Source organism: Diplotaxodon limnothrissa, linkage group LG11, assembly GCF_057381915.1.
Source record: "Diplotaxodon limnothrissa isolate DT_005_m linkage group LG11, D_limnothrissa_male_GT1.1, whole genome shotgun sequence".
Lineage (NCBI taxonomy): Eukaryota > Metazoa > Chordata > Actinopteri > Cichliformes > Cichlidae > Diplotaxodon > Diplotaxodon limnothrissa.
Window position 1 is genome coordinate 17,662,969 of NC_140606.1, and position 26,845 is coordinate 17,689,813.

Here is a 26,845-nt window from a genome sequence, read left to right on the forward strand (position 1 = left end):
AACAGTTTCTAAAAACAAAGGGAAAAAAAGCCAAATAAGAATGATTACACAGTGCAGTCTTTTACCGTTACAGTTAATTTATTCGAATTATTGCTCTTATGGAACATGTCCCATAAAGCTGCTGTATTCCTTTTAACCTCATGAATGTGTACCCCGGTCCTACTTGCACTCTATAATCTAGAACGTACAGACGACATATAGTTTTCTGGCAAAGTTTCACAAAAAACTTACAAACATGAGCAACTGATTGCCTCATCAGTTTCAGCCATTTGAAAAGAAAAGACAGCCAAGTCCGCCACCAGCGTGACAGATCTAGTTTGTCAGACGAGAGACAGATAGATGTATCTCTCACTACACATAAACACGCAGGCCTGTGACAGTAGCCCGTAGGCTGTTTAGTGTCTCAGATGCTGGAATGAATCACATCAAAACAGAGACGTGGCAGAAGACACAGGAGGAAAGCCTCTGAAACATCAGTTGCTAAAATCCATGGCATCACAGACACAGAACTCACAAACTGCTGAAAACACATATACTTGGTCATGCTAGAGGAAAGATTAACGTGTCGTGTCTTAGAAAATGATGTGAACGAAATACACAGAAAGAAATCACACAGCACAAGAGCTGTAGGTGGATGTGGTCTCGAGTTTATCACGTCCTTCAATATTTTATTTTCTCTTAGTTTAATTAAGTTTAAATAACAGAAATATTAACTGCTTTGCTCCATGCACCTGCATGCATTTATTTATTCATTTTTTTACATGAGATACTGCAGACATCCACTCCTCACAAACTGTCACCAGCACCCTTTGACCTACACCGATTTGATCTAAAAGGTTTCAGACAGAAGACTGGCCATGTATTTCTTTCCTGTCCCAGAAAAGTAACAACTAACCTCAACTCGCTCCTGACCACAGCGATTGTAAATGTTCCATCCTTCATTTATTCAGCCCCTTATTGTCAGGCTTATTAGACAGAGTATGTGTGTCTGTGTACATGTATGTTTATGTAGGGATGTAGGCTGCAAAGTCCTCTTGGCATTACAGCATCTGTGCGTCTGAAACTGTGTGTGTGTCTGTGTGTATGCAACTGTAGCATCAATCAGAGCTCAGCTGCGATTGTCAGGCTGATTGTCTGTTATGTCCCTGTGGGCCTGGAGGCCTTGGTGTGTGTAATTCATGTATTTATGTGAATATGTAACAGACACGGGAGGAGACGGAGAAATAGAGAGAGTAAGACAGAGTTCACATGTAAGGCATACATCTATACATCAACATTAATCTATAATAGCAGCCGAGGCTAATGCCTTGGCAATAGCGGTACCATTATGATTATCACTGGAGGCCACACCAGGAGACACAACAAATAATCGCACATGCACTGGCCTATCTAGTGCAAATGTCGGATTGCTGTTCAAGGCTAGCCCTCCAGTCATCATATTAGGATGAGGGAAAGTATGTGATAAGGGAGAAAGAAAATCATGAGCTACAAGGCCATCCTGGTGGCTCTGTGGGATAAGGTGAGGATAGTCCTAATGCCTCACTGGGTTAAAAGCTGGATCATGACCTTGATGCATATTCCTTTCTTTTCTTGTTGCTTTTTTTTTTTAAACGTGATTTTTTTACCAACTGCACAAATCCAAAAATACTGATAAAAGACTTTAAATTTGGTGAGAAGTGATAAGACAATCCACTGGGAATAAATGTGTAGAAGTAGGTCATTTAAGGCATTTATTGTATCCATCTATCCAGGTTCTAATCCCAAGGCCCTTTCCCAAACCACTGTAATGGTTGGCGAGTGACTTGACATTGAAAACAGGGATCGATAATACCTTCAGTAAATCTTGTTTTTGAAAAGTATATGATGGTCTATTTTTATTCATGTTTATGCATTAAATAACATGTTGGTGTGACATTAATTCTACTTTATGTTTGCTTGGTAGGCAGTAGTTTGAGGATTTTCAGATTTATCTTTCATTTGTTTAAAAGATCGTTTTGTACTTCCCACTGGAGATCAAAGACAAACAATGGAATTTTTGCCACTAGATGAAGCCAACAAATTTGCAACTGTAGTGTAGCATTTTAACAAGTTTGTTGGAAGGAATACTCTGAATACTATATAAATATACAATTTCTTTAAAAAAGAAAACTGTGCTTAATCTTATTACCAAGTTTTCTTTTCTGTTTCGCTGAATTTAAATCTTTCCCAACAATACTCCTCCTTCACAAACAGAAGCGTTCCCGTCAACCAATATCAAGGAAGCTGCAGCTGTCGCTCAGCACGGAGTAGGTTTTGTGTATAATTGTGCGCATCTTTAATTTCCCTCACTTATGCACATAGAATGCAGACACGGGGTTTAAATGTGTGCTGTATAGGGTTGCTTGCTCTTGGAATCTCGACATTTTGATTTTCTTCATGAGCTAAAAATTTTGCATGCATGTGTGTGTGAGTCTTCCTGATTCAGCACGCTTGCGTCCTCTTCATGTGTCCCACTGATGGTATATTCTGAAGTGCACCAATGATGGACTGTGAAGTACTTTGTTTTTTTTCCTTTCAACGAGTCACTCAGGTACCAAGGACAAAAATACAACAGATGTCCTGAACAAGGAAATGTGGAGAGGAGGACGCAAGACTGAAGGTTTTTATTTTCTTTATGCAATCCATTTGTTTTCGCAGGCTTATTGTCAAATGTACTTTTATACTTTTTGATAAAAACCCCCCCCCAAAAAAACAGATGAGTGATAGAAGTCTTTGGGAATCTGTTGTTGTTAAGAGCGTCTTTAAGAACACACGTGTGCTGCTAATTTGTAACAATGTTAGCATTTATCTATTTCTTAGTGAATAGTAGTAAATCACAGAAAAGTGGGAGTCATTTCTGCTTATAATAGGTTCAGTCTGTAGATATGTCAGGCAATTAAAAGAAGTTCATACACTAATTAAAATGAGGAATCAGAACATAGAAAAACTGAAAATGCAGTAGGAAAAGTAAAATCAAAGCACTCTAGTCCACCTGTGCAAATGTGGTGCACATTAAAAACTGCAGACACTCAATACAAGCACAGCCCTATTTTTGCTGGTAAGTCTAAACCATCAAAGTGTATAGATGTATATGTAGGTAGCCTGAGTGGAAAGCGCAAATCAATAAATGAATAAATAAATAAAGACAGGCTGCTTAGTGGCCACAGGGTCAAAAGTTGACAAACTGGATATGTATGTGCTTGCTAGCCGTTAGCACATGGACTATGTGAGAGTCGTGATTTGAAGGTTGGAATATGTCACTGTTTTTGACTCAAAAAGATTAACGAGAGCAACCTGAGATGATATACCTGCAAACTGACTAAAAATTCCTTCCACACTATGCAAGAATTGAGGGCCAGAAACTAGAAGGATATCTGACCCAGAAAGAAGGGGTGACTTTTCTTGAAAACATCAGGAAGATGTCTCCCAAACCGAATGACTCTGAACAGACACTCCAAATGAAAAGTCTTCAGATGGTGACAAAGGGATTTCGATTAAATCACAGAGAGGGGAACCCGTCATTTTAGAGTATTCTGCTTTTTGCAAGCTGATCTATGAATTCATTTACTTTGTTATTTGGCAGCCAGAGTCCCAATAAGAAGTGACACAAACAGTCAATGAAGCATTTATACTTGCTGACCAATTATGCAGTTGCCAACTATAGCATGCTTTGTATTTCAAGTGAATAAAAAGACATTTTAAAGAGCCAGATGAGTGTCGATGGAAAGTGAGAATAAATTAAATTATTTATCGTTTGAAACACTGAGGGCCAAAATTAGCAAACACACACACACACACACACGACAGATTGTAACATAATTAACAGGTTCAAAATGCTCTGAATGGACATTTATGTTCTTTAATGACTTTGCTTTAATATCATCTATCAGATGGTCTTACTGTTCATTAACATTTAGAACTAAATAACACAATTGTTTTTCCCCTCTCTGATGGATGTAAAATTGAATAATGTAGTAATTATAAAATATATATACTCTGATGTTCACAACTAGAAGAAAGTGAATACATAATTAGCAGATGTGTTCAACAACAACAACATGTTAGTAACTATGAATTCATTAATTCTGTCAAAATATCTGAAAAAAAGTCTTTATCTATTGTCAAACATGGAATTATTTATTTAATTCTTCCAATTCAAAGAAAGAAAGAAAGTTTACATTTTACAGGATGGTCTCTTGTTATTTGCCTAGTAGTCCAAAAAAAAAAAACCCAACTTCAAAATATTCAGTTTGCTATCATGCTTGATCAAAAAAAAATTGTTGGGTTTAAAGGGGGGGAAATCAATTATAAATAAAATGGTTGCAAATTAATGTTGTGTGGCTTGTCTAAACTTGTCATAGAAATCATTAAAAATAAAGTCAAAATCCTCATCAGTAAACGTCAGATTGCCTTCAGCAAGATGAGACTTGAATAAGAAAATGGCTCACAAAGGGGGCAATATTAGCACTTCAATGGTGTTGATTGATTTATGGCAGGGGGGTCAGGTTGAACTGGCTCTGTGAGCACATGCACACATGGGCGCACACACACATATACACCCAGACATAATGAGCATTAATCAAAGGCAGCAAGTAGCAATCAGAGTGAGATTTAAGAGGCTAGTGTGCTCGCACACAGCTGTGCCATTCAAACCAAAAGTCATGAAAAGACAGACAAAAAGTCCAATCCCTCAGCATTCAACCAAAACCAGTAAGATAAACACATAGCTAATACCCAGGATACACTCATAAGAGTGCTCTTGTTCATACGAAACCACTTCAAACAAGCACGCTAAGCATGATGCAAAGTGTCTGTGATTAAAGCAAAAACACTTTATGAGCTCAGCCTTTACATGGTCACTGAGATGTGTGAACTGAGAGGAGGTAAAATGGCATGTGTAAGCACTGATGTTTAAAAAAAATCAATATCCTTCAGTATTTATGACCAAGGAAACAATATGTGATAGCAAATAAAATAGTGAGTTTATGATTGAGATAGATAACATTAGGTAATGTAAGTGCAAGTCTTGTGTGCAGGCAAGCCATCTTTGAGTGAAAGTACAAATAAAGGAATAACCTTAGTGGCTATAGATGAATTCAAATATGCCTTAACTCGGGGGTGTTCCATTCTGGGTATGAATGTGCATTTTTAAAGGGCTGGTTTTGCCGACACTGATCTGTTGTCCAAAAAGGGGTTACACCAACAAATATGTCTGGATTATACATGTGTTGCTTTAAATCTATTTTCATACAGGGAACGAGCTGTTAAAATGACAGGACTGCTTTGTGTGAGCGGAATACACAAAAAAACCCTGATTACTTCAGCATGTCTCTTGTTACTGTGCATTTGTATTCCAGCAGATGCCAGACCCTTCTGTGGCATATGGCTGAGTGACAGGGCTCAAAAACGGCCTGTATGTGTGTGTGTGTGTGTGTCCATGTATAGACAAATTCAGGCTCTGAATAGACTAAGATATGATTGCTTGAATGTAGAGCGTGTATATTAAGCACTTCGAAACAAATTGGCTCACACACTCACAAGCACCTGTATGCTTGGCGTGGTGGGCTTCACTAATTTGACACTCAGCAGATGCTTGAAGCTACTGTACTCATTAACACAAACCCATATTCACAAAACGGATGTAAATGTATGAGGAAGTGTTAAAAAAAACAACCCTTGCATAATGCAAATGCACAGACATTACACAAAGATCTGCATAGAAATGTGCATGTGCATATGAAATGAAGCAGAGTGCTGGAAATTATTTTTATGCATATAAAGGTGGTAACACTTTAATTGCCTTGCACTTTGCAACAAATAATTAATAGAACAATAAGAGAATTAGTGAGTCCTATTGTGGCACTCCAACTCTCTAATCTTAGACTTGAGGTAGTCGGTAGGTCCTGATCTGCTCTGAAGCCTTCAGTTTGATCTCTGGAAACAAGCCTGTTCAACTGCAGCGTAAGAGACTGACTGGAAAACCAGCTGAATCACACAAAGGACCACCAAAGCAGCAAATGAGCCAGTGAACCATCCAGCAGGGAAATACAAGATGGGAAGGGTTGTGCAAGCTGGTTACCAACTACTGAAAATGAAGAAATGTGTGTGTGTGTTCCTGTCTAGCTATCTTTGTGAGGACCAAAATTTGCATTCTACTATACTTGTGAGAACCAACAGTCACTTATGAGGACACACTCACTGGTTCTCACAAGTTTGAAGGCCTTTTTGAGGCTCAAAGTGTGGTTTTAGTGTCAGGGTTACAATTAGGTTATGGTTAGGTTCAGGGTCAGGGTTAGGCATTCATTTTTGATGGTTAGGGTCAGGGTAAGGGGCATTATGTCAATGAAGGTCCTCACTAAGATAGCTGAACGGGCTTGTGTGTGTGTTTTCATGTCTCAGCAGCTACTGTAAGAGTTAAATCAATATTTCTATGTTTCTATATTTAAGGGAACACAAGTATATTGGACGCACTATAAAATAAAAGTTTTTGTCTTGCCAACTATCATTTTATCACCTTTTACAGAACTGGCAAATTTCATCCAACTACTAACAGCTTTTCAGTATGTGTTAGATTTAGCGTAGTCGTTATAGATTGTTATAGTCCTTCTGACTATGCTGTCTGTGTTGAGCGCTCAGTGGATCTGCGCTGGACAGTGCAGCCTAGGCGGAGTAGTCGAACACAGATTCACTGAGCGCTCAACACAGACAGCATCGTCAGAAGGAAAGTTGATAAAATTAATTACAAATGTTGTATTGTTCGATACATATGCGTACCGAACCGAAAGCACTGTATCGAACGGTTCAATATCGATACGAATATCGTTGCACCCCTAATATATATATAAAAATCTCTGACTTGTATTATGAGTATGTGGTAATGCAGCACGTGGTAAAAAAAGTATGTGGTAAAAAAAGTAATGCAGCCAATGGCAGCTGCAAAAAACTTTGCAGCTGCAATTGGCTGCATTACTTTTTTTAATGCAGCCAATGCGCTTTTAAACAGACATTTCAAGCTATTTACAGAACAATCAGGTGTTCTGCATCAAATTTGATGCCACACAAACTATTTGTGCCACTCCAAAAAATAATTTCTGTCCACTATGAGATAAAGGAGAACAACAGCCTGATACCTGCAGGCCTGACAACAGGAGATGTATCACTCCTGTAACACCTGTAACATTCAGCAGTCGCCTCATTGTTCTGACACACACAAAACTATTGACTACACTACACACTAACTACACAAGATTTGCGCTAAACGTCTCAAATCTCTCACATCTCAAAACACCGCCGTCACTCCTAAAACTTCCCCCCGTTTCTTAACAACTAGATGCCACGTTGCCATATCATTTTTTGATTGGTTGACATGGCACTTTTTTCGACGAATAGAAAAGGGTGTGGTTTTTTTGGTTTTGTTTTTGCTCACAGGCGGAAAGCGCTTTCGAGCGTTTTCCTTATAAAACGCCGTTTTTACCGTTTCTTCCCGCAGTAAATATAAACAACGATAGTATTCAGGAAGAAAACCAAACATTGCAGATATTTTTATCATAACTCTGGTTTTACGTGGCCTATCAACACAAAATCAAAACTGGTATAAAGTCCACACTTTTTCTGTCCATTGTTCCATCTTTCCTGCTCACATCTCCAATGGTTGTACACGTTGTCATTAACTTTGCTTCACTCCACATCAGCCACGCCGCTTTGCTAGCTAAAACACCGCTGTCGGCACATAAGGACGCTGTCGTAGCCTGTCAACGACGTTGATTAGCTGCGTATATACGAATGTGAATCGCATTATTGGCTGGACTATGGGATAAGGTGGCATCGTTCTAATTCCATACGGGAGCAGCCAGTCACTTACTGACTAACACTGCAAAACAGAATTGTTAAAGTATTAATTTTAATTTCAATTCAGGTTAGATTTTTTTTTTTGTGCGCAACGCAGATTTTCTGTGCGCAGAGAGCGTGCCAGCAGTGCGCAATTGCGCACGTGCGCAGCTTAGAGGGAACATTGCCTGGGTGTAATGTTTTTCAGCTAAAAAGAAACATGTTCTGACTCCTACCTAACTATATAAAGAGTAACTGAAGGTTAAATGCATCCAACATGTCCTGTTTTAAGCCAGGCACTTACACCTCCGCTCAGCTGCGTCTCAGCCACCATCGCTCTGGCAGAAAGGGCGCTAGAGCCAGAGCAGGGGAGAGCTGGAACAAACCATTTTGGGAAGGAGGGGGGGTTATCTATACTTTTGTTGTTAAAATGTTACGTCTCAACCAAGTACTGTATGCTTTTTATATTTTTAGTAGTGTGTCACACAAACAGCAAATATTGTCAAAAAAAAGTCAAAAAGTAAGAAATCTTTGGGGGTGCTTTGATTCATTTTGGGGGTCCTGAAGCACCCCCAAAAATGGGCTAAAATCGCCCCTGATCTATATCCATCTATTCATAGAAATAAAGATATATATAAAACAACAGAGCTAAGAGTTTACACCACAGTTAGTAAAAAATAGCCTGTGTCCCTATGAGATTTCCTGAAATCTCAAACACCAAACACCAAAATACATCAGTTACCCTGAGGACATAGCATTAAGCTATAGTCTATATCTCCTGTTTTTGCCTGTTGGGAATTAAATACACTGATTTTGCCAATGCTCAGCCATAGCTTGAGGCCTTATTGCTACTACCTGTGCTGTACTGATGAAAAATACACAATTTTATTACAATCTGGCATTTGCATACACACACACACACCCAGTGAGAGAGCGAGAAAGACCGCTGAGGCTGTTATAGCCATATCAGAAAAACAAACATCACTTACACATGCTAAGTCACACACAAAACTGAAGCCCACATGGCCTAAAACAGCACATATTCAAGACTATGCACATACAGTATATCTCCCTACTTGCACAGAAAAACAAAAGCTAGAGGGGTGCTTAATTTGTTTATGCTGCAGTTCCTGGAAAAGACTCCGCTCAAGGCTGGCTTTACTTCTGCATCAGAAGAGATGACTCGAACAGGTCTGCCCTGCTTTTAATGTCTCATCCCCTTTTTTGTTTTTATTTGTCGCCATTCTCGGCATATGTGCTTTTAACAGGTCTGTGTCAACTACTGACTTTATCCTTGGTTTCTAGTTTGTATTTAATATATATTTGTGTGTGTGTGTTTCACCCTATATCATATTCCAAAGCAATTTTGGGGCTAAACCCATACAGGGATTGGGTCAAATGGTGTATATATGGTGAATACTATAGCACTGTAGCGTTTAGCTGTAGCTATTCCGTTCTTCTGTTTTATTATATAACTTTTTAAGTTAAATTCCTCATTTTGATTCCACCAGCAAAGCACAGTGAAGTTCCATTATGTGCTAAAGATTCAATCCATCACTTGAAAAGACTTCAAATACGAGTCTGTGTTTAATAACGGAAACAGGCACAGACACATATTCACAGGTGGCCATTAAGCATTTGATCTTCCCTGCTTTCTTTCAACAGAAGCTTCATGTCATCAAGTCGGCTGACAAGCCCTCAGGGTACTGCTCCTTCCTTTCAAATAAAAAAAAAAAAAGACTTATTTTAATGGTGCGACAGAAATCTGTCTGACTCAGAGATAAATGGTAGAGAAGGAGACCAAAATAAGAAAGAGACACAGCTTGAAACCTTAGTTCAAGCTGTTTCTTTTAGTGAAATATGTATAAAAGTTAAAACCATATCACAGATCCAAAAATTAAATCTATGCTAAATCACTAAAGATGTAAATTAAGTGCAGCTTATAGAATGAAAATGTCCCCTTTAGACATCAGATAATACTTCCAGTAACCATTATTAATAAATGTAAGTTGATCGTTAATTTAAATTTAGTTGATGATTTACTGTAATTTACCTCAAAATTCATTTTTTTAATGTAGTTCCTTCCTGTTAAGCAATGAATGATCATTAATGTTTAATAACTGGTTGCAAATTGGTTTATAGAGCATCTACATGGTTATTCTAAAGCTGAATCTAATTGTTTATAAAAATCTGCAAATTAATGTGATGATATGTAGTTTGTCTATAGCATAAACATGTTAAAATGTCATATTTACAAGTTGCGTTCTAACTCTTGATTTAAAGAGGTTGGCATAAGCTAATTTTGGTTTACTTAATCTTTCATTTCACTTGCTGTTTCCTTATGTTTACTAGCTTTTTGTTTTCATTTTAGGGATCAAAACCCATATGTATAAATACCCAAACACAACAATGCTCGAGGGTTCCAGTGTGTTAAAGTGTGTCCCATGGGTCTATGTGAAGAGCACATAACACATAAAGTGTCAGCCACATCATCAGACTGCAACTTATTGGCAATAATACAATATCTAAGTGAATATATAATTCTTAAAATATTATTTTTATTACATGTGCTATGATGAATTTATTGAGAAAAATTCATTTGATCAATTTTGTGAGTTTGGTATCAAATTTAGCATGATCGCAGAGTGATGCTAATGGAAAAGACATGGTATTGTGGTATTGTGACATTTCTAGACTGAAGTGTTTATATATTTCACCATTAATACTTACAAGGTTGACTAATACCCTACAAGTGATACAATGCCTCAAAGCCATATAATACATGTGTTGATAAAGCTCAACCCTGAACTACCACAGGTCAAGCCACTGTATGCTTTCTGAAACACCACTTCTTGCATCCTTTGGCTTTCTAAAGCGTCAATTAAAAGTAATCAGATCAGGACACAGGCCTGTTATTAACTTCATGAAAATCACAATAACCTCAGGTCTATTACTCGTGTCCCTGAAAGCCCACAACCCCCCCCCCCCCCAAAAAAAAAAAAACAGACAAATAAAGTGCATTTGAATCTCACCTGCTCCCATTCAGCTTTCTATTTGCTTCTTCGCAGGCATGAAATAAAACCATGGGTGAAAATAAATAGCTGATGCAGTCGAGAGAAAGAGAAAATCCCTGATGCTTTTCTGCTCTTTAATGGGCTTAAAGTTCATTTTCTTGAACTGGCAGGACTTCAAACAACTATACCTCACTTCAACAAGCCTGGGCTCATATATCAACATACACAAAAAGACAAGCAGCCGTCCAGGTCAAAGAACATAAGACCAGATCAGGAGCAGAATGAAGATGACAGAATGATGACTAAAGATGACAAAGGTGGGGTTTGCAATCAGTTTTCAGCCGAACTACAAACGCACAGTATCCTTTGGCTTTTCAACACACTGTCATTGCAACACAGAGACTACACGTCTTTAACAACATACATTAAATGTGTGATCCACCTTACACTTTTCACACACACACTACAGCATATAGCGCAATATATATTTAAGATTCACATGAAACTGTTAAGGCGTTGGGGTGACAATACCAGGTAATACTTCCGATTTATCGCTGTTAGTATCACAACAAATGTCTCACTGGTGACAGAGAAACCTACCTTCTTGGTTCCAAAGCCACTTCTGTCAATGCTCCTTTAATCTAAACGAGTGATACTTTCAGGTGAATTTCACCATACTGTAGTTCATTGTTCTCCTGCATCTGGTTGCCAAAGCTTTAACACCCCTGCCTCGCCCATGCCTGTTAATTACGGCTATTTATTAGCCCCAAACACCCAATTAACAGGCCTTCAGCACAACAAGCAAACACACTAATCTATGCGCAACACATTGAGAGACAACTCCACCAAATATTATGAAGAACAATTAAATCGAGGGCCACCTCAAGAATAAGTGTCAAAGCTGTTGAACATTGTCTTTGTGTTTCTTTTCTTTCGTTCAGTCCCATAAATATTCAGCCCATTGTTCTTTCTGAGGTGTTTTTGTTCTTTTTGTCTCGTTTTCTCCTCTTCAATATGTGGAAGCTCCGGCTCTTTTCTCCCCTTTATCTTTAATTGATTCATTCCTTCATTGTCCCAAGCTGTCCAGCGTGTTTCAAAAGAGCCGAGACTAATGATGGCGGGTTGACCACATCGTTATGACCTATACGAAGAGTGTGTACTATAAACGCAATGATCAACAAAATATGGACAGAATTATGTGCTGCTATTGAAACATTCCAACCAAAATAAACAAAATTCTGCAATAATGAATCAACTTCAGTTGCAAGCTTTTGTAGTGGCAAAATGTCTCGAGCCTTAACATGAAATGAAAAATCAAGCAATTGATTATTATATGGTTGGTATGCATATAACATTTATCATACCCCTTGTCTGTCATTAAATGAAAGGGATTTCTCACAGAGACATGGATCAGCTGCAGGGTATGTGACAACAGTTTTATATTTGGACCTACATGGTACAGTATACACATAAATCTGGATTATTAGCATTCGATCACTGAAATATTCTGAAGTGAGAGAGGAGAGGAAATACCTTAATTCTCTGTTGCTTATTGATTACATCCTTATAGCAAATGTTTCTGAATATGAAAGTCATTTGTTAATATGTAGTCAGGAAAAGAAACGGCAACAAGATTAGGGTGTAGAAGGAAGCATCTAGTTTAAAAAAAAAAAAAAACATAAAACAGACTCCCACAGCATGATGACATGGGTTAACCACAAATGAGCTCTAATGAATGATCCCATCAAACATACAGGAAATTTCTGAGAACAACAATCTCACATGGTTATAATCTACTGACTGACTTTTACATGAAAAAATAAATATTTTATACGTCACACAAACATGTCAGATATGACAACTTGGGAATAATCCTTGCCACCCGAACCCGTACAAAGAACATAAGGCAGACTTGCATCACTATTTTTAACTGCCTTCATTTAAATTCTAAAAATCTGGCTTGCTTGCTTACACAGACACACACAGTCACACACCCACACAATGCCTGCAGACAGTTAATGTATCACTTATCCCCCCTACTGTGCCCCAGTTTCTGGAAGTCAGTTATGAGAATAAGGACTTTACAGCAGTGATCCTACATTTGGTGCTATACACACAGCTCATTTGCAGGCCCATGTGAGCAGCATGTCTATATTCCAACTGGAAAAACTGTTGTCTTGAGCGTAAAGTCAGTATTCTTCAGGTACTCTAAGATCCTCCTACTCTAAGATATGTTGCTAACATCTCTCCCTATCAGTAAATTTACAAGAACATAGATTAAATAAATAGATCAAACAAAAACAATACGCAAAGGACTTAATGACCAGGCAAATAAAGAGATTTGACACAAATTCAGGCATGTCTGTCAACAAACTGTTCAGAGTTCAGATGGTTCTGAATACAAATTATGTATTTGGTCAGTGGAGGCAGCATGCCCACTGAGGAGCTGCATAAAAGGCAATATGAGATAAACACAGATGGGTTTTTTTCTTTACAGAGAGAACTTTGTGCTGACCAAGAGTCTGTGTGTAAATATATAATCACATCTAATTGGAGTTATACTAAAAATGCTAATTTAGCGTTAACTGTAAACTTTTAATGAAATACCAGAGGAATTTTTAAAAGGCTGAAATAAAAGTTTAAAGATGTATCCTGACTAACAACAGGGATCTCTTGCAGATGAAATGGTGGGTGGTGCGCTCTCCCAGAACAAAGCCAAATAAAGCGATCCTAACTCAACTGAATAAAGATCATTTTAGTTTCAACAACATTGTCTTGGACAAAATGTGGTAACAAAACTGACTTTTTCCTTTTGTTCTGTAAAGACAGGCACGCTTTGAACGTGTTGAAGCCACAGGAGGAAAACTCATTTTGCATACTGCTAATTCAAAACCTTTAAGATTTAAACATTTATGTCTGCACTGCTTATAGTGACTGCCGAAGTAAGTTATGTTGGACAAATAGATACTCTGTAAACATACAGTGGACAAGATAAAAGCCAAGTAGAATCAATAAGCAAATGCAAGATTTCAAACTGTGTTAACATGCAATTTACAATGGAAGATAAGCTTTCCAAAGGCCTGTGAAACTACAAGATAAAGTGGCTGACAAAAGCGCTTGTGCAGTATGCAATGTATACAGGCAAAGAGAATTAATTATAGAGAAGGGCCGAGTTTTTCCGATGTTCTGATGAAGTGTATCTGACTCTGACTGTGCAGTACTGTGATAAGCTGGGATTTAAGTGGGAGAAGTGCATTAAATAACCTTAAAACACACATAAAATTCGTACAGCATAAGATCCAGGTATCTTGGTCTCTGTGCTAACAATTATCCATCTTTGCTTTAGTTAGTGGCTTAGATGGAACATGACAGCATTTCAATGTGAGGTTTGGATTCATTGGATTCTTCCTGTGAGGAACAGAGTGTTGGCAACTTTGTACCTCAGCACTCAGCGACCCCGCTCTGTAACCTTTCATACTCTGCTACTTCTGATACAACTCCACTTTGCAATAATACAACTCACAGTTGATTGTGAAATGTCTACCATGGAAGAAACTTCACAAACTGAGCTGTTGCAATGATGACATCCTATTACAGCACCATGCTCAAATTCAGTGAAAAAAAGAAAAAACAATTCTTTCACATTTGTTTTTAAAGCCACACTTCATGCAAAGTAGGTGATTTTATACACTTGTAGCAAAGGGACTGAATTCAATGTCTCTGTAATGAAGATATTTATTCAGTATATATAATGGAGGCTGCAGGAAGTATTGGGAGCAAAATGTCAATTATCCAAAATAAAGCTAGATAAATATCAAGAAACAGGTGGGAAATTGTCATTTTGGTCAACTGAGGGAATTTTATTTTGAAAGGCCAAAACATTTACAGGTACCCTGTTTAAACAAGGGTAGTCAGAAATTGAGCCAGTGAGGCAGGATTACTGCCATTGCACAGCCAAACAAGCAAAAACTTCCAGATTGCTGATTTGATATTAAGCCATCTCCCCTCAGAGACTTTCATCACATCATACGGACCTAATATGTTATGTACCTTAGCCCAGCGGCCCCCAACCTTTTTTCCGGACCAGTTTATGTCCAACAATATTTTCACGGACCAGCATTTAAGGTGCCGCGTTTAAGTACAACAAAATAAAACCAGCACCAAAAACAAGATTTATTCATAACACACGGGAAAAAACAGAGTTAACAATAAAAATGATTTTAAAAAATAACAATAAAAACCCTGAAAACCATACATTTCACACTCGAGTCTTAACTCTTGTGGCCCGGTACCAAACGACTCACGGACCGGGGGTTGGGGACCGCTGCCTTAGCCTACCTAAAGCCCCCTCAGGTGTTCAGTGGGTAACTGAGCATCCATTACATTACCCATATGGAAAAGATATATATAAATCTTATAAAGTTTGTATCTGTCTTGTGTGAAACTTGTATGAAAAGCATACAAGAGTGAAAACAGATATAAGATCCCTTGAAAAATTATATAATGAAACATGTATATTTTGGACACTTACTAAAACAATATATGAAAGTAATGAGAAAGTGGCCACTTTCATGAGTAAATCATATAAGTTTTTACTATTTCTTTTCCATATGGGTAATTACTACAGAAAAGCATCAAGAAGTGTAACAACGTTGCACAGTTAGTCTGATCCACTGCCCAAAAGAACAATCTACAACATGCAACAGTAAAACTTTGCATTGAAAGTGTGAGCCCTGATGTGCAACCCAGTGAGTAAGTATGCTCCAGGCCACACTCATGATGTGATGTGACAGCTTCAGGCTTGGACACTGCAAGCCATGCCAATGGAAATTAATAATTATCTAGAGTTTAATTTATCAACATAAAACTAAATGAAACAGAATCAACTGCTTTTGTATGCTAGTAACAAAAAAGTCTAAGTACTTAAAAAAAAAAGCCGCACAGAGCAAAACGGGTCTTTCACAGAAAAGCAAAAACCGATGGATGAATAGACAAGTTAAGCGAACATGGCAAGAAAATAAATTACCATAACCAGTACTAGTGTTTCATTTCTCCACTTCCTCCTTGTCTTGTCCTGAATAGTCAGTTAATTAACAGCAAAAGAAAAAAAACGGAAGCACGGCAAGCCAAAGTCAAGTTTAACAAAGATAGAGGTTAACATTTCACAACAATGCAAAACAACAGCAGCTTAAAAACTCATTTTAAAGAAAATAACAGCAATTAAAAATGGCAAAAGGGGGAAAAAAGAAAATGCTAATTGTTTGGTTTAGTAACAGGCGGGAAAAAAAGAACAGTTTTGTAGAGAGCTGCTAGACTAATTAGAATTTTTCCTTTTATTTCCCAATGATAGATAACTCTGTAAACTCCTAAACAAAGCAGTAGTTCAGAATATCCAAAGGGGGAGTTTATTAATATGTAATTAAGTGTTTTATTTTCTACACATGCCTTTATTCCCTGTTTGGGCCTTCATTATGAGCCTATTATTCAGCCGTGTCTAACTCCCTTTTTATTACTATATTCCCTATTTCTGTTTCGCTCCCTTTGTGTGTGTTTCTTATGAGGCTGGGCAGGTGCACCGGACCATATTGACAGCTTGTCCCTCCTCTCTTGCCGCGGGGAAAACTGTCACCCCTGTCATTCAGGCCTATGAACACAGCATGGAGAGTGTATGTGTGTCTGTCTGTGTGTGTTCTCAGGAGACTGTGACAGTGCGTGGGGGAGAAGAGAGAGGTGCTTTGTTAACTCGAGTCAGCTGAATGTGTGGACGCACACATTGCTGACAATGACCTAATCATGATGGGGACTCCACAACCTCAACCTGGAAGGGCAAATCCTTCAGGGAGCAAAACTTTGCAAGCGATGACACGGTGATGCAGCAAAGTCTGAATGAGAAAAGTGCAATTACACACTTTAACTACACATTTATACAGAGAAATATAACTTGGTGGTTCTTGGCAAACAATAGCAAGGATGCTAGTATTACTGTGCATCACCACTGACTATGCGATACGCATAAGAAAAACTCCAAGTATCTTAATAACTTGAGCTATGAACAGGTTGTTTTAATTGTTTTCACTGTAAAAGATACTTATTGGTTAATAGTGGAGGTCATATTGGTGTTTGTTCCTCAAACAATTACACAAAGAGATATGTTATTAATTTTCTTTTTAATGTCTGTCTATAATTAGTCTGTCATTTCTCTGTATCATCCTCTCATTTCATTCACAGGATTCTCTGTGTGTCACCACGGAATGACAATTTTAATATGAGTGCAACGTCCAATCAGAATGTCAACATCCACAAAGAATTTCAAATATCAACCACCAGACCAAAGCACAGTTTTCATTTTCACCTTGGTGTCACCATTCACAGAATATCTTCCTGTCCTTACTTTTGAAAAGCTCAGCATTTATATCTTTTAGCAAAAATTCTCTGCATTCGAAAACCCTACAGTAGTATACTGCCCCTCTACTGCATGCTAGAGAAAAGAAGTTTGGCATTGATAGAAAAAACAGAAACAAGCCTCCACCCTAGAAGTTTGTTTGTTTTGATTTTTTTTTTAAGTTGAAGGCAGTAAAAAACAACAAAAAACAAAAACAAACAAGAACCTGCAATCCTGCAAAAAAAGAAGAAAAAAGCCCCAAAACAATAACACAAGGATCCAATAAGGCTTAATAGGTTACACTGTCAAAGCCTAAGAGAGTCTGTATGTGAGTGTGTCCGATGGGGGCACTGGCCCCAGACAAAGTGCTCTGCCAGCTTTCTGCCCACTGCTCTTTTCATTGCTGATGGATGGGCCTTGTTCAGCACCATCTGGCTAAGGGATACCTCACATTAATCATTGTAAACACACACACACACACACACACACACACACACACACACACACACACACACACACGACACAAGAAGGTATTTTAAACATAAATACAACAGAACAGTGCAATTGTCTATAAGTAATGTATACTAACTGTTTGAAAGTGGAGCGCTCCAATCACTCACTATGACTTATATATATTCATACATTTATATTTTTTAAACTAGGTGATTATTTATATTTATATTAACATAATTTTCTCTAGAGGCAGATATCGGGGGGGGGGGGGGGGGGGGGGGGGGTGTTTAACACCATTTACCGTGCACAGACTGCAATAGTTTAACTTGTAATGTCAAAGTGAAAACAAAAAGAAAAAGACAGAAAACACGTATGCTTTCTAAAAACCTTTTATGGTTTTTATTTTAGCGAGCCACTTACTCAGTTTGTCATTCAGAATTATTGAAGATAGATTAAGAAACAAGCTCTGTACAAAAACAACAATTAGTTCATTTAAAAACATTGTTTCATCGGGTTGGTACCCTGAAGCTACAATAAAGCCTCGACTAACTCACAACCCTCTCCCCAACTCAGTCTTTATTAATGACCTTTTCATCACAACAGGCAGATGCAAAAAAACAATAATGGCTTCAGAAACGACTATTTCTCCCCTCTCTCTAAATCTAAACGCTGACTCGCTCGTTATCGCTCCCTCAGCCTCGCGCACAAACACGCACAGAGACGCACAGACATAGGATGTGTTAGTAAACACATGATATCCTTAAATAAACCATAAGCTGAGCTAGCAGACGCCCAAGGGAATCATGGAAAATGAGGGACATTATCAGCCTTCATTTATTTTTGTCTAAGGGCTATATGGGCTTAATACACGCTGATTTGCTTCAACATTTACACAGTATACGAACACGGGCAAGGACAGGAAAACCTCTGCCTGCTGTGGGAGAATGCATGCTTGACATTACATTTGCTATCATTAAATCACATCTCACGGCCATCCAGACATTTAATCTAAAGGGATCTATTCACACATCTCCACAATCTTAGAAAAGGAACAAGACCAACGGTAACATTTATATACCATGAGCTGATTTGTAGAGTGTTAAAAACACTCTACAAGCTGGAATATTTTTTGTCAATCTAAAGGAAAACCTTCACCTTTACTGTTAAGGGAATAAGACGTTTGCGGTGCAGTGAAAACAAGCTTAAAGTGCAGCCTTTTACATATTTCCCCCATCAAAACCATTTTTAACGTACCTGAGAAAATTTTGAGTACAATTATTTTTTATTTATATTTGGCTAAAGTACGTGTGAGCATTCATTTAATCTTAATTTCTCTTTTCCAAAAATGATTATACTTATTCAGGTACACTGTACATGTATTCAAACTGTAATGAATTTAAATGATGATTACTGTAATAATATCTCCATATATCCTTCCCTGTATGGTTATATATTGTCAATACAAGCAATGCTCTAAATATCATTACTATCACTTTAACGTTAATAATAAATAATCAGGCCCAATCATATCTTAATGACCTTGTAGTACCATATCACCCCATTAGAGCACTTCGCTCTCACACTGCAGGCTTACTTGTTGTTCCTTGTTAGAGTATTTAAAGGTAGAATTGGAGACGAGCCTTCAGTTTTCAGGCCCCTCTTCTGTGGAACCAGCTTCCAATTTGGATTCAGGAGACAGACACTAGCTCTACTTTTAAGATTAGGCTTCAAACTTTCCTTTTTGCTAAAGCATATAGTTAGATCTGGATCAGGTGACCCTGAATCCTCCCTTAGTTATGCTGCAATAGGCATAGGCTGCTTGGGGATTCCCATGATGCATTGAGTATTTCTTCTTCAGTCACCTTTCTCACTCACTATGAGTTAATAGACCTCTCTGCATTGAATCAACCGGTCGCAGCAGATGGCCCCGCCCCTCCCTGAGCCTGGTTCTGCCAAAGGTTTCTTCCTGTTAAAAGGGAGTTTTTCCTTCCCACTGTCACAAAGTGCTTGCTCATAGGGGGTCATATGATTGTTGGGGTTCTCTGTATGTATCATTGTAGGGTCTACCTTACAATAAAAAGCGCCTTGAGGCGACTGTTGTTGTGATTTGGTGCTATATAAATAAAATTGAATTGAACCTTCAGGTCAGGCTATTCATCTTTGAAGGAGACGTCATAGGTCAAATGTGGCATGACATTTTAAATACTTATACAGTACCTTCTGTACGTTGACAATACGCAGCACACTTGTAAAAATCATAGTTTTAAGTTTTAAGGCTTTTTGCCAATTTTTGACCAATAAATCGTTAAGTTGAACTTTAAGATTTCCGTGGATGTATAAATGTGTACAAATAGACTACACATGATCCCACTCTAGATCACTACAAAGTGCTACAAATGTGCTCTACAGTATAAACAAACACAATGTAATGTGCAAAATAAAAATAAAAAATATGTAAAATTTACTGTATTATCTCAACAGCTTAATTAATCCTTAATTCATTCTTTCATAAATAAGCATCCATGTATACTTTGAATTTTCATAAAAGATGACAGCATGTGGAGCTGAAAAGAAAATAGCCATAAGCTTTACGATATGAGTTTTATTTCAAAGGCAATTTCAGAAACAGATATTCTTTATGTGTAGCGTCCTGTTATTAAATTTCCTGTTATTAAATTCAAAGATTTATCCCAAAGTGGACCAGGGTTTAATGAGGCTTTCTGCAGTAGTAAGAATTTAACTTCTTCAATAAAGCTAAACTTTATCAGCATGTTCAACAAACAGAAGGAAAACATGAAAATGAAAAAAGTAAAAAGATATTTACAAGATGCCGCAGCTTACCACGCCAAGTTCTGAGTGGCATACTGTCACACATCTGGTTTCTCAATCACCGTGAGAATCATACTTAAAGATAGAGCATGCTTATGAACCATGTCTGATTGAGATAAAAACACGTTTATAAATTTTAATGGCATTCTCTTCTTCTCCTTATTCACCCTCTCTGCTTTTGCTAAAAATTCTCTTTTCTACTAATTTTTCTGAATGTCTGTCTGAGGTTGTGTGCATCTGCAAAGGTGTGTGTCTACACCAGTAAAAACTCTCCCAAATCTTTAAAATTACTGCTTAACACATAAAAAAAAATACTTTGTTACAAATAAAAAGCTAAGCTAAAGTGTTGCTACATAGCTGGATATAACTGATCTCGTTCATGGGAGATGGTTATTAGAGTTCATGGGTTTGACCCTTTCAGAACATGGCTTTATTTTTATATATATATATATATATATATATATAAATATGAATGCAACGCATAAAAGTTATCATCCCAAAGGTTTCATCATCATAAACGTGCCTGAATAGTGTCATTTTTGGTCTGCTGTGAAATGTCAATCTGATAACATTTGATTTTCTTTTCCGTGCTAACAGCACAAAGCCAAGGTCACATGACACAGAGCAGTAAGTGTAGTAAGAGTTTCTGTGATGTTGTGTGAACAGAGTGACAACTATTGGCTGTAAGGCTGTGGCTCAGACAACAAACAACAGTTTTAAGAGTGAAAAAAAGCCTCAACTCTTGCCGACACTCATCTAGTAGCACATTGTGAATTTGTCCCCCAGCAATAGCCCGTCAACAATGACTTCTAGTCGAATGTCCTCAAGTATCCAAGAGAATTTTATAACACGTAAGGCTTTTTCTTCTTATAAGTGCAGTTCATGACTGTTTGATGGCACTTCGTATGAACCCAGACAGAGATAAATACAGGAGGATCCACACATGGACAGAGATGATTAGCTTTATATCAGACTTCACTCTCTCAAACACGCTCGCTCTCACAATGCAATCAGGAACAAACACTTGAGCCGTCCTCATTCACTAGATTTCTAACAAGAGCCATAGATCTTGGAGAGACAAAAAATTCATCACAGCCTTGAATACAAGGCAGCGATGGTGACCTACAACAACTAACCTTGTGGTCTAGAGACGAATGACACTGAAAGCTCAAAGCTCGGCTCGTTCAGATACATTAAATGAGCAAATAAAGCAATATAGAGTGTTGAAAAAGAAATGCTGCAATTCACGCTGGCGAGGAAAGTTATTGAGGGACAAACAGTGAAAGATCTTACCTTATGGTCATAAGGGTTGTAAGAGTGGAAGACCTGCGACAGCTCTTTAGTTCTTTGCTTCTTCTGCAGACAGAAAAAAAAAAAAGAAATGTTTAAGAATCACTTACATAATTAACACAAAACAAATAACCTCGCTAATAAATGACGTTATGTTTTTTAATGACAATCTGGATGGAGACTTAAAGAGGTGCAGTATCGAGTTTGAAGCTGGATGAGGGGGTGATCATATTTTTGGAAGTGCAAACCCACGGGAAGATTTGTGACCTTGGATGGTTTCAGTTTTTGATCTTAAACATTGTTACATACGTCTGTCACCTAATTCAGGTACAATTATTAATAAACATCTAAAAGTGACTCTTTTCAAGATCAACCGATCAACAACAGCAGAGGCTAACCACTCATCGTGACTGTGGCTAGCTTTCCTGAAACAGTGGCAGTAACACATTCAAACCTTTAGTGCTAATTAACCACTTTGATTTAAATGTAGCTCCATCGTAGTTAAAAAGACATGATTACTCTCTTACTACAAGACTAACAATAGAACTTTAAAATGACAACTCCGTTCAGGTTTATTTATATAGCGCCAAAACACAAGAACTGTTGCCTCAAGGTGCTTTATATTGTAAGGTAAAAAACCTACAAAAATACAGAACTAGTCCGACTCAACAATGGAAACAAAAGATTTCTGATTCACAGCCTGAATTTTCTCGTCCTTCTTTATTTGCTTTGTTTGTAAAACATTTCTTTGGACGTGTGATACATCTTATTTGCATTTCCTTGTCCTCTGTATTTCTGATAATGATCATAGAGATATTATACAGATATGGACATACATTACAGCTCCACTGCTATTAACTGGATTACTTCAAATGGATGGAAAAAAGCCAAGGCTTATAAGTATGCCCACAATGAATTCATAATAATAATGAACGGACAGTTGGAATGTATTTATCTGTACACCATCTGTGGCAGAAAATGCTTCATTTCATTTCTAGTTAAAGTCTGGCCTTCGTGTACTTACTGTATAATGAGATGCACAAGCGTGAGAGGCGACGGTTTGATCTGTGGCAGTTGTTAATGCAATGAGTTACATGAGGCTGATGCAGCTACAGAAAGTGCTAATTAGCTCACTGATTAGGCCATGTATGGCTAAAGGGAAAGGGCATATAAATATGGTACTGTACCTAAAGGGAGTATGCATTCATAGCTATTCTCCCTCCTGCTCTCCCCCCCTCGTGTCTCTGTCTTTTTGAGTGTTAGAATGTGCAGGGTTAAGTTGAATGTCCTTAAGCATGAGCCGTACATGCTGAACAGAAAACCTGTTGTTCTGCTATTGCACAGCTGGACAAACTGGCTAATTCCAGACTAGCAAAGACAGCTTGATCTTTCAACGTAGAGGAAAAATGTCTGCTGACTAACCAAGCATAACATTCAACTAACCATATTTACAACATGGTGTAGTCAAGTTTCAGAAGCATGCCAGCCTCTGCTAAAGTCCACAGATAAGAGAAAAATTAGGCCAAATTAAGAAAATAATAATAATAATAATACAATAAAAGATGTGGTGTATGAAGAGAAATGTTGTGTTTTGGCCAGTTTGGACCTTTTCTGTTGTTCTCTGCTCCTCTCATAGCTTGTAGCTCTATTCTCCATTCCTCCCATCTATTCGCTTTCTTCTGTTTCCATATGTTACCCATCTTTTACTCATTGTCTGTTCACTCAAGCCTCTTCTGATCCATACAATCCTGTAATCATTGGCCCCGTCCCACTGCCATCCTCACATTCTTGTTTTCATCTGATTCCCTCTCTATTCCTCTGCCAAAGGGTTCTTTGGAATCCACAAATCCTCTTTTCTCTCATTTTCTTTGCCTTTCCACAGACCCCTCAATGCCCCTCCTCCTCCTGTTCTGTTTTTCCAGAGGGGGAAAACTCATTCTAATCATTCATTCTTCGCTCTCTTGCCCACTCTCCCCCACGTAAGTATGTCTCTTGATAATTTCTTGCACTCTCTCCTTTTGCCTTGAGCACCTCGGCTCTGAGCAGCGATCTCATCATTGTTCCTCAACACCTTTCTCCCCCTTCTTATCATCCCTTCATAACTTTTACCATCACTCTGTATTCATTGATGCTCCATGGTGTGCTTGTGTGAGAGAGTGCGACTAAGACAGCTTTAACTCCAGGTAAGGATTTATCAAGCCCCAATGAATACTCAGCAGAATTTGGTTCTTTTCAGGAGCAGCACACATACACACAACGCACCAACACAACAAACAACAACAACGTGCCAACTCGAAGGCACATACTGACTAACACAAAAAACAAAAGCTGTACACTCATATGGACAACGGTATGAATACAAGGGATTCAAAGATCAACATAAAAACAGACAAACAGAAGACAAAAAGAGATAATGTGAGCCTAAAAAAAGCTGTTAAAAGATAAAAACTCGTGAAAAAAAGAGATACATTCCCAGTGTCGCACCAGATCGGAAAGAGGTGGAAACCTCAGCTCATTATTTGAAATCCTACAGCTTTGTAATATTCTCAAGTCAACTTACCTGTTCCTAACCTTTAAGATAGGAGCTACAAAATTCCTTTAAACCTCCCGACTATTGTGGAAAGCTGCTAAAGAAAGCTGAATGCTCTCATTATCCCACAACTGCTCTGTCTGTGGGTCCTAGAATAAGAACTACACTCTTAGCTATAGCAGTAAAAGTCTAATCATTTGTATTAGTTTATAGTCTAGAGGTAAAGATGTGTAGACTAAAACTCAAATAGACCGCAGATGATCTGTAAACACATAATATCATTTACATCAGCGGTCCCCAACCCCGGACTGGTCAGCGAGTCGTTTGGTACTGGGCCGCGAGAGTTGAGGCTCGGGTGTGAAATTTATGGTTTTCTAAGTTTTTATCGTTAACTCTGTTTCCCTGTGTTGTAGTTGTGTGTCTTATTTTGAAAGAAATATTTACGCTTTACCATAGTGACCAGAGAGAATAAGGGACAGAGAGGAGGATGTTACTCTCAGTGTTGTTGGTGCATATCAGAAGGACGCTGCTAATAAAGTCACACAATTACACACTGAATTCGCGTTTATTATTATATTTACCAAAAAAAGAAAAAAAAAAAATCACAATTTTTGTCTTGGTCGTTTCATTTCATTTTGTTGTATTTATCCGCAACACGAAAATATAGTCTGACATTAAACCGGTCTGTGACAAACTGCTCTGGAGTTTGTTTGTGAACCGGACCTAGACCACTTCCTCCGGTGCAGATATATCGGTCTGCACCCAAGTGCAATTATCATGTTCATATTTTTACAAGCAAACCACACCAAAGGGAAACGAACCAGAGTCTGATTTAAACAAACCAAACATCACACTTTAGTTTGTTTAAATGTGACATCTGTCCAAATAGTCATTCTGGCCTCACCTAAAAATGATCCCATGACATCTTTAATGTTATCAAGTTTTCCAAACGCTCTGCATTACATGTATGACTTTTCCCTCTGTACACAGATATGTGTGTGTGCATCTGCGTGTGTTTGGGTGCATGTTCGAAGTTAATTTTGCATGCTGTCGAGGTTGTGTTAGTGACAACCTGGCAATGCAAAGCCAATCCGTGAGCGTGTGGACCTGTCAGCAGGGTGATGATGAACAATGGTTGTTATCATGACATCCATCTGTTGTTGTCCCCAGAGACGGATGCTTCATAAAACCAGAAGTGACATTACATGAATGTAGCCAAATTCCAACGCAGGAGCAGTGGCGACACAAGTAAACAATATAAAAGCCATCATATAAAAAATACAATTATCTTATCTAATAAACAAGTAGTAGCACAAAGCTCATAAAGAGTTGATCTGATCAAGCTCTGATTTTGTGATCATTAACGACACCATCTGAAAAGATTCAATATTAAGACCAGGAAACAACTGCTAGTTTCACCGACTTAAAACATAAAACTAATAACGGGATTCTAAATGGTTTATTGATGATTGAGTGACTGATTTTATATGTATGTTTTTGTGTGTAAGTTACCAGCTCTGTACATGACAAGCAGAAGCTGTTTTTAATGAGTATTTTTGTGTATATACTGCAATTCAGTGAGGCCCTGCGCATAGTTTGTCAATTCACAAAAAAATATCGATTGCATGACTCTGTGACGCAAGGCAGTAGAATTCTGTGTAATTGCACGTGTGTGTCTATGAAACCCATACTGGTATTATTCCAGCATGCCAAAATGATTGTGTGTTGTGGGGCAAGGTAACAATGATCTTGCCAATACTTAAATTGCTTCTGGTCACCAATATGCGCCCACTTGTCTTTCCCTAATGGCAAACAGATGTTAATGATATAGAGCTCGAGCGTCATTATATCTATAGTCAAAGAACCTGAGGCATCAACTGCAGAGTTGTGCCTGTGAAGGATTTACACCTCCTAAAGCATCACAGAGTGGTCACAGTGGGGTTTATGACCTTCCTCTCTCACAGAGGTCACTAAACTAACATTTTCTTACCCACTATCTCAGTTAAGCAACGCGTATAAAAAATATTACTCTCTTTTTTTCATCATTCATCCATCCTCTTCCGCTCAGTCAAATCAGTGTTGTGCGAGGGCTGGAGTCTATCCCAGCTGTCATAAGGCAAAAGGCGGGGTCACCAGACTATCACAGGGCTAACACATAGACATTTACACCTACATCCAGTTTACAATTGCCAGTTAAACATTTCAAAGCCAATGTATGGCTTTGAAAAAGCCACTCAGAAATGCACCGGCCAGTGGACCTGAGCCCAGGACTTTTGCTGGAGGCTTTCCACACCACTGTCCCACAGATATATAATGCAAACTGCTAAAATGTAGCAAAGTTTATTTAGCAGCATGAGTCTTCATGAGTATCTGCTTATAAGAGAAATTGTGGATCATTATCTCCTACAAAGCACTTTCAGTTCATCAACATTTCTGGCATGAAAAGGCCCCCTGAGTCATTTGACCAGGGTTAAAGCCACGCCCCTGACTTAGCCAGATCCA

The 26,845-nt window shown here is 38.1% G+C and overlaps 1 protein-coding gene across 1 annotated transcript in view; it reads right to left on the reverse strand.

Moving 5' to 3' along the window:
- cdkal1 (CDK5 regulatory subunit associated protein 1-like 1) overlaps positions 1 to 26,845 on the reverse strand; it is a 260,633-nt gene that overhangs the window by 32,093 nt on the left and 201,695 nt on the right. The window contains exon 12 of the mRNA XM_085366272.1: positions 21,817 to 21,879. Within this exon, the coding sequence (XP_085222398.1) occupies positions 21,817 to 21,879 (63 nt within the window). The remainder of the gene's footprint in view (positions 1 to 21,816; positions 21,880 to 26,845) is intronic.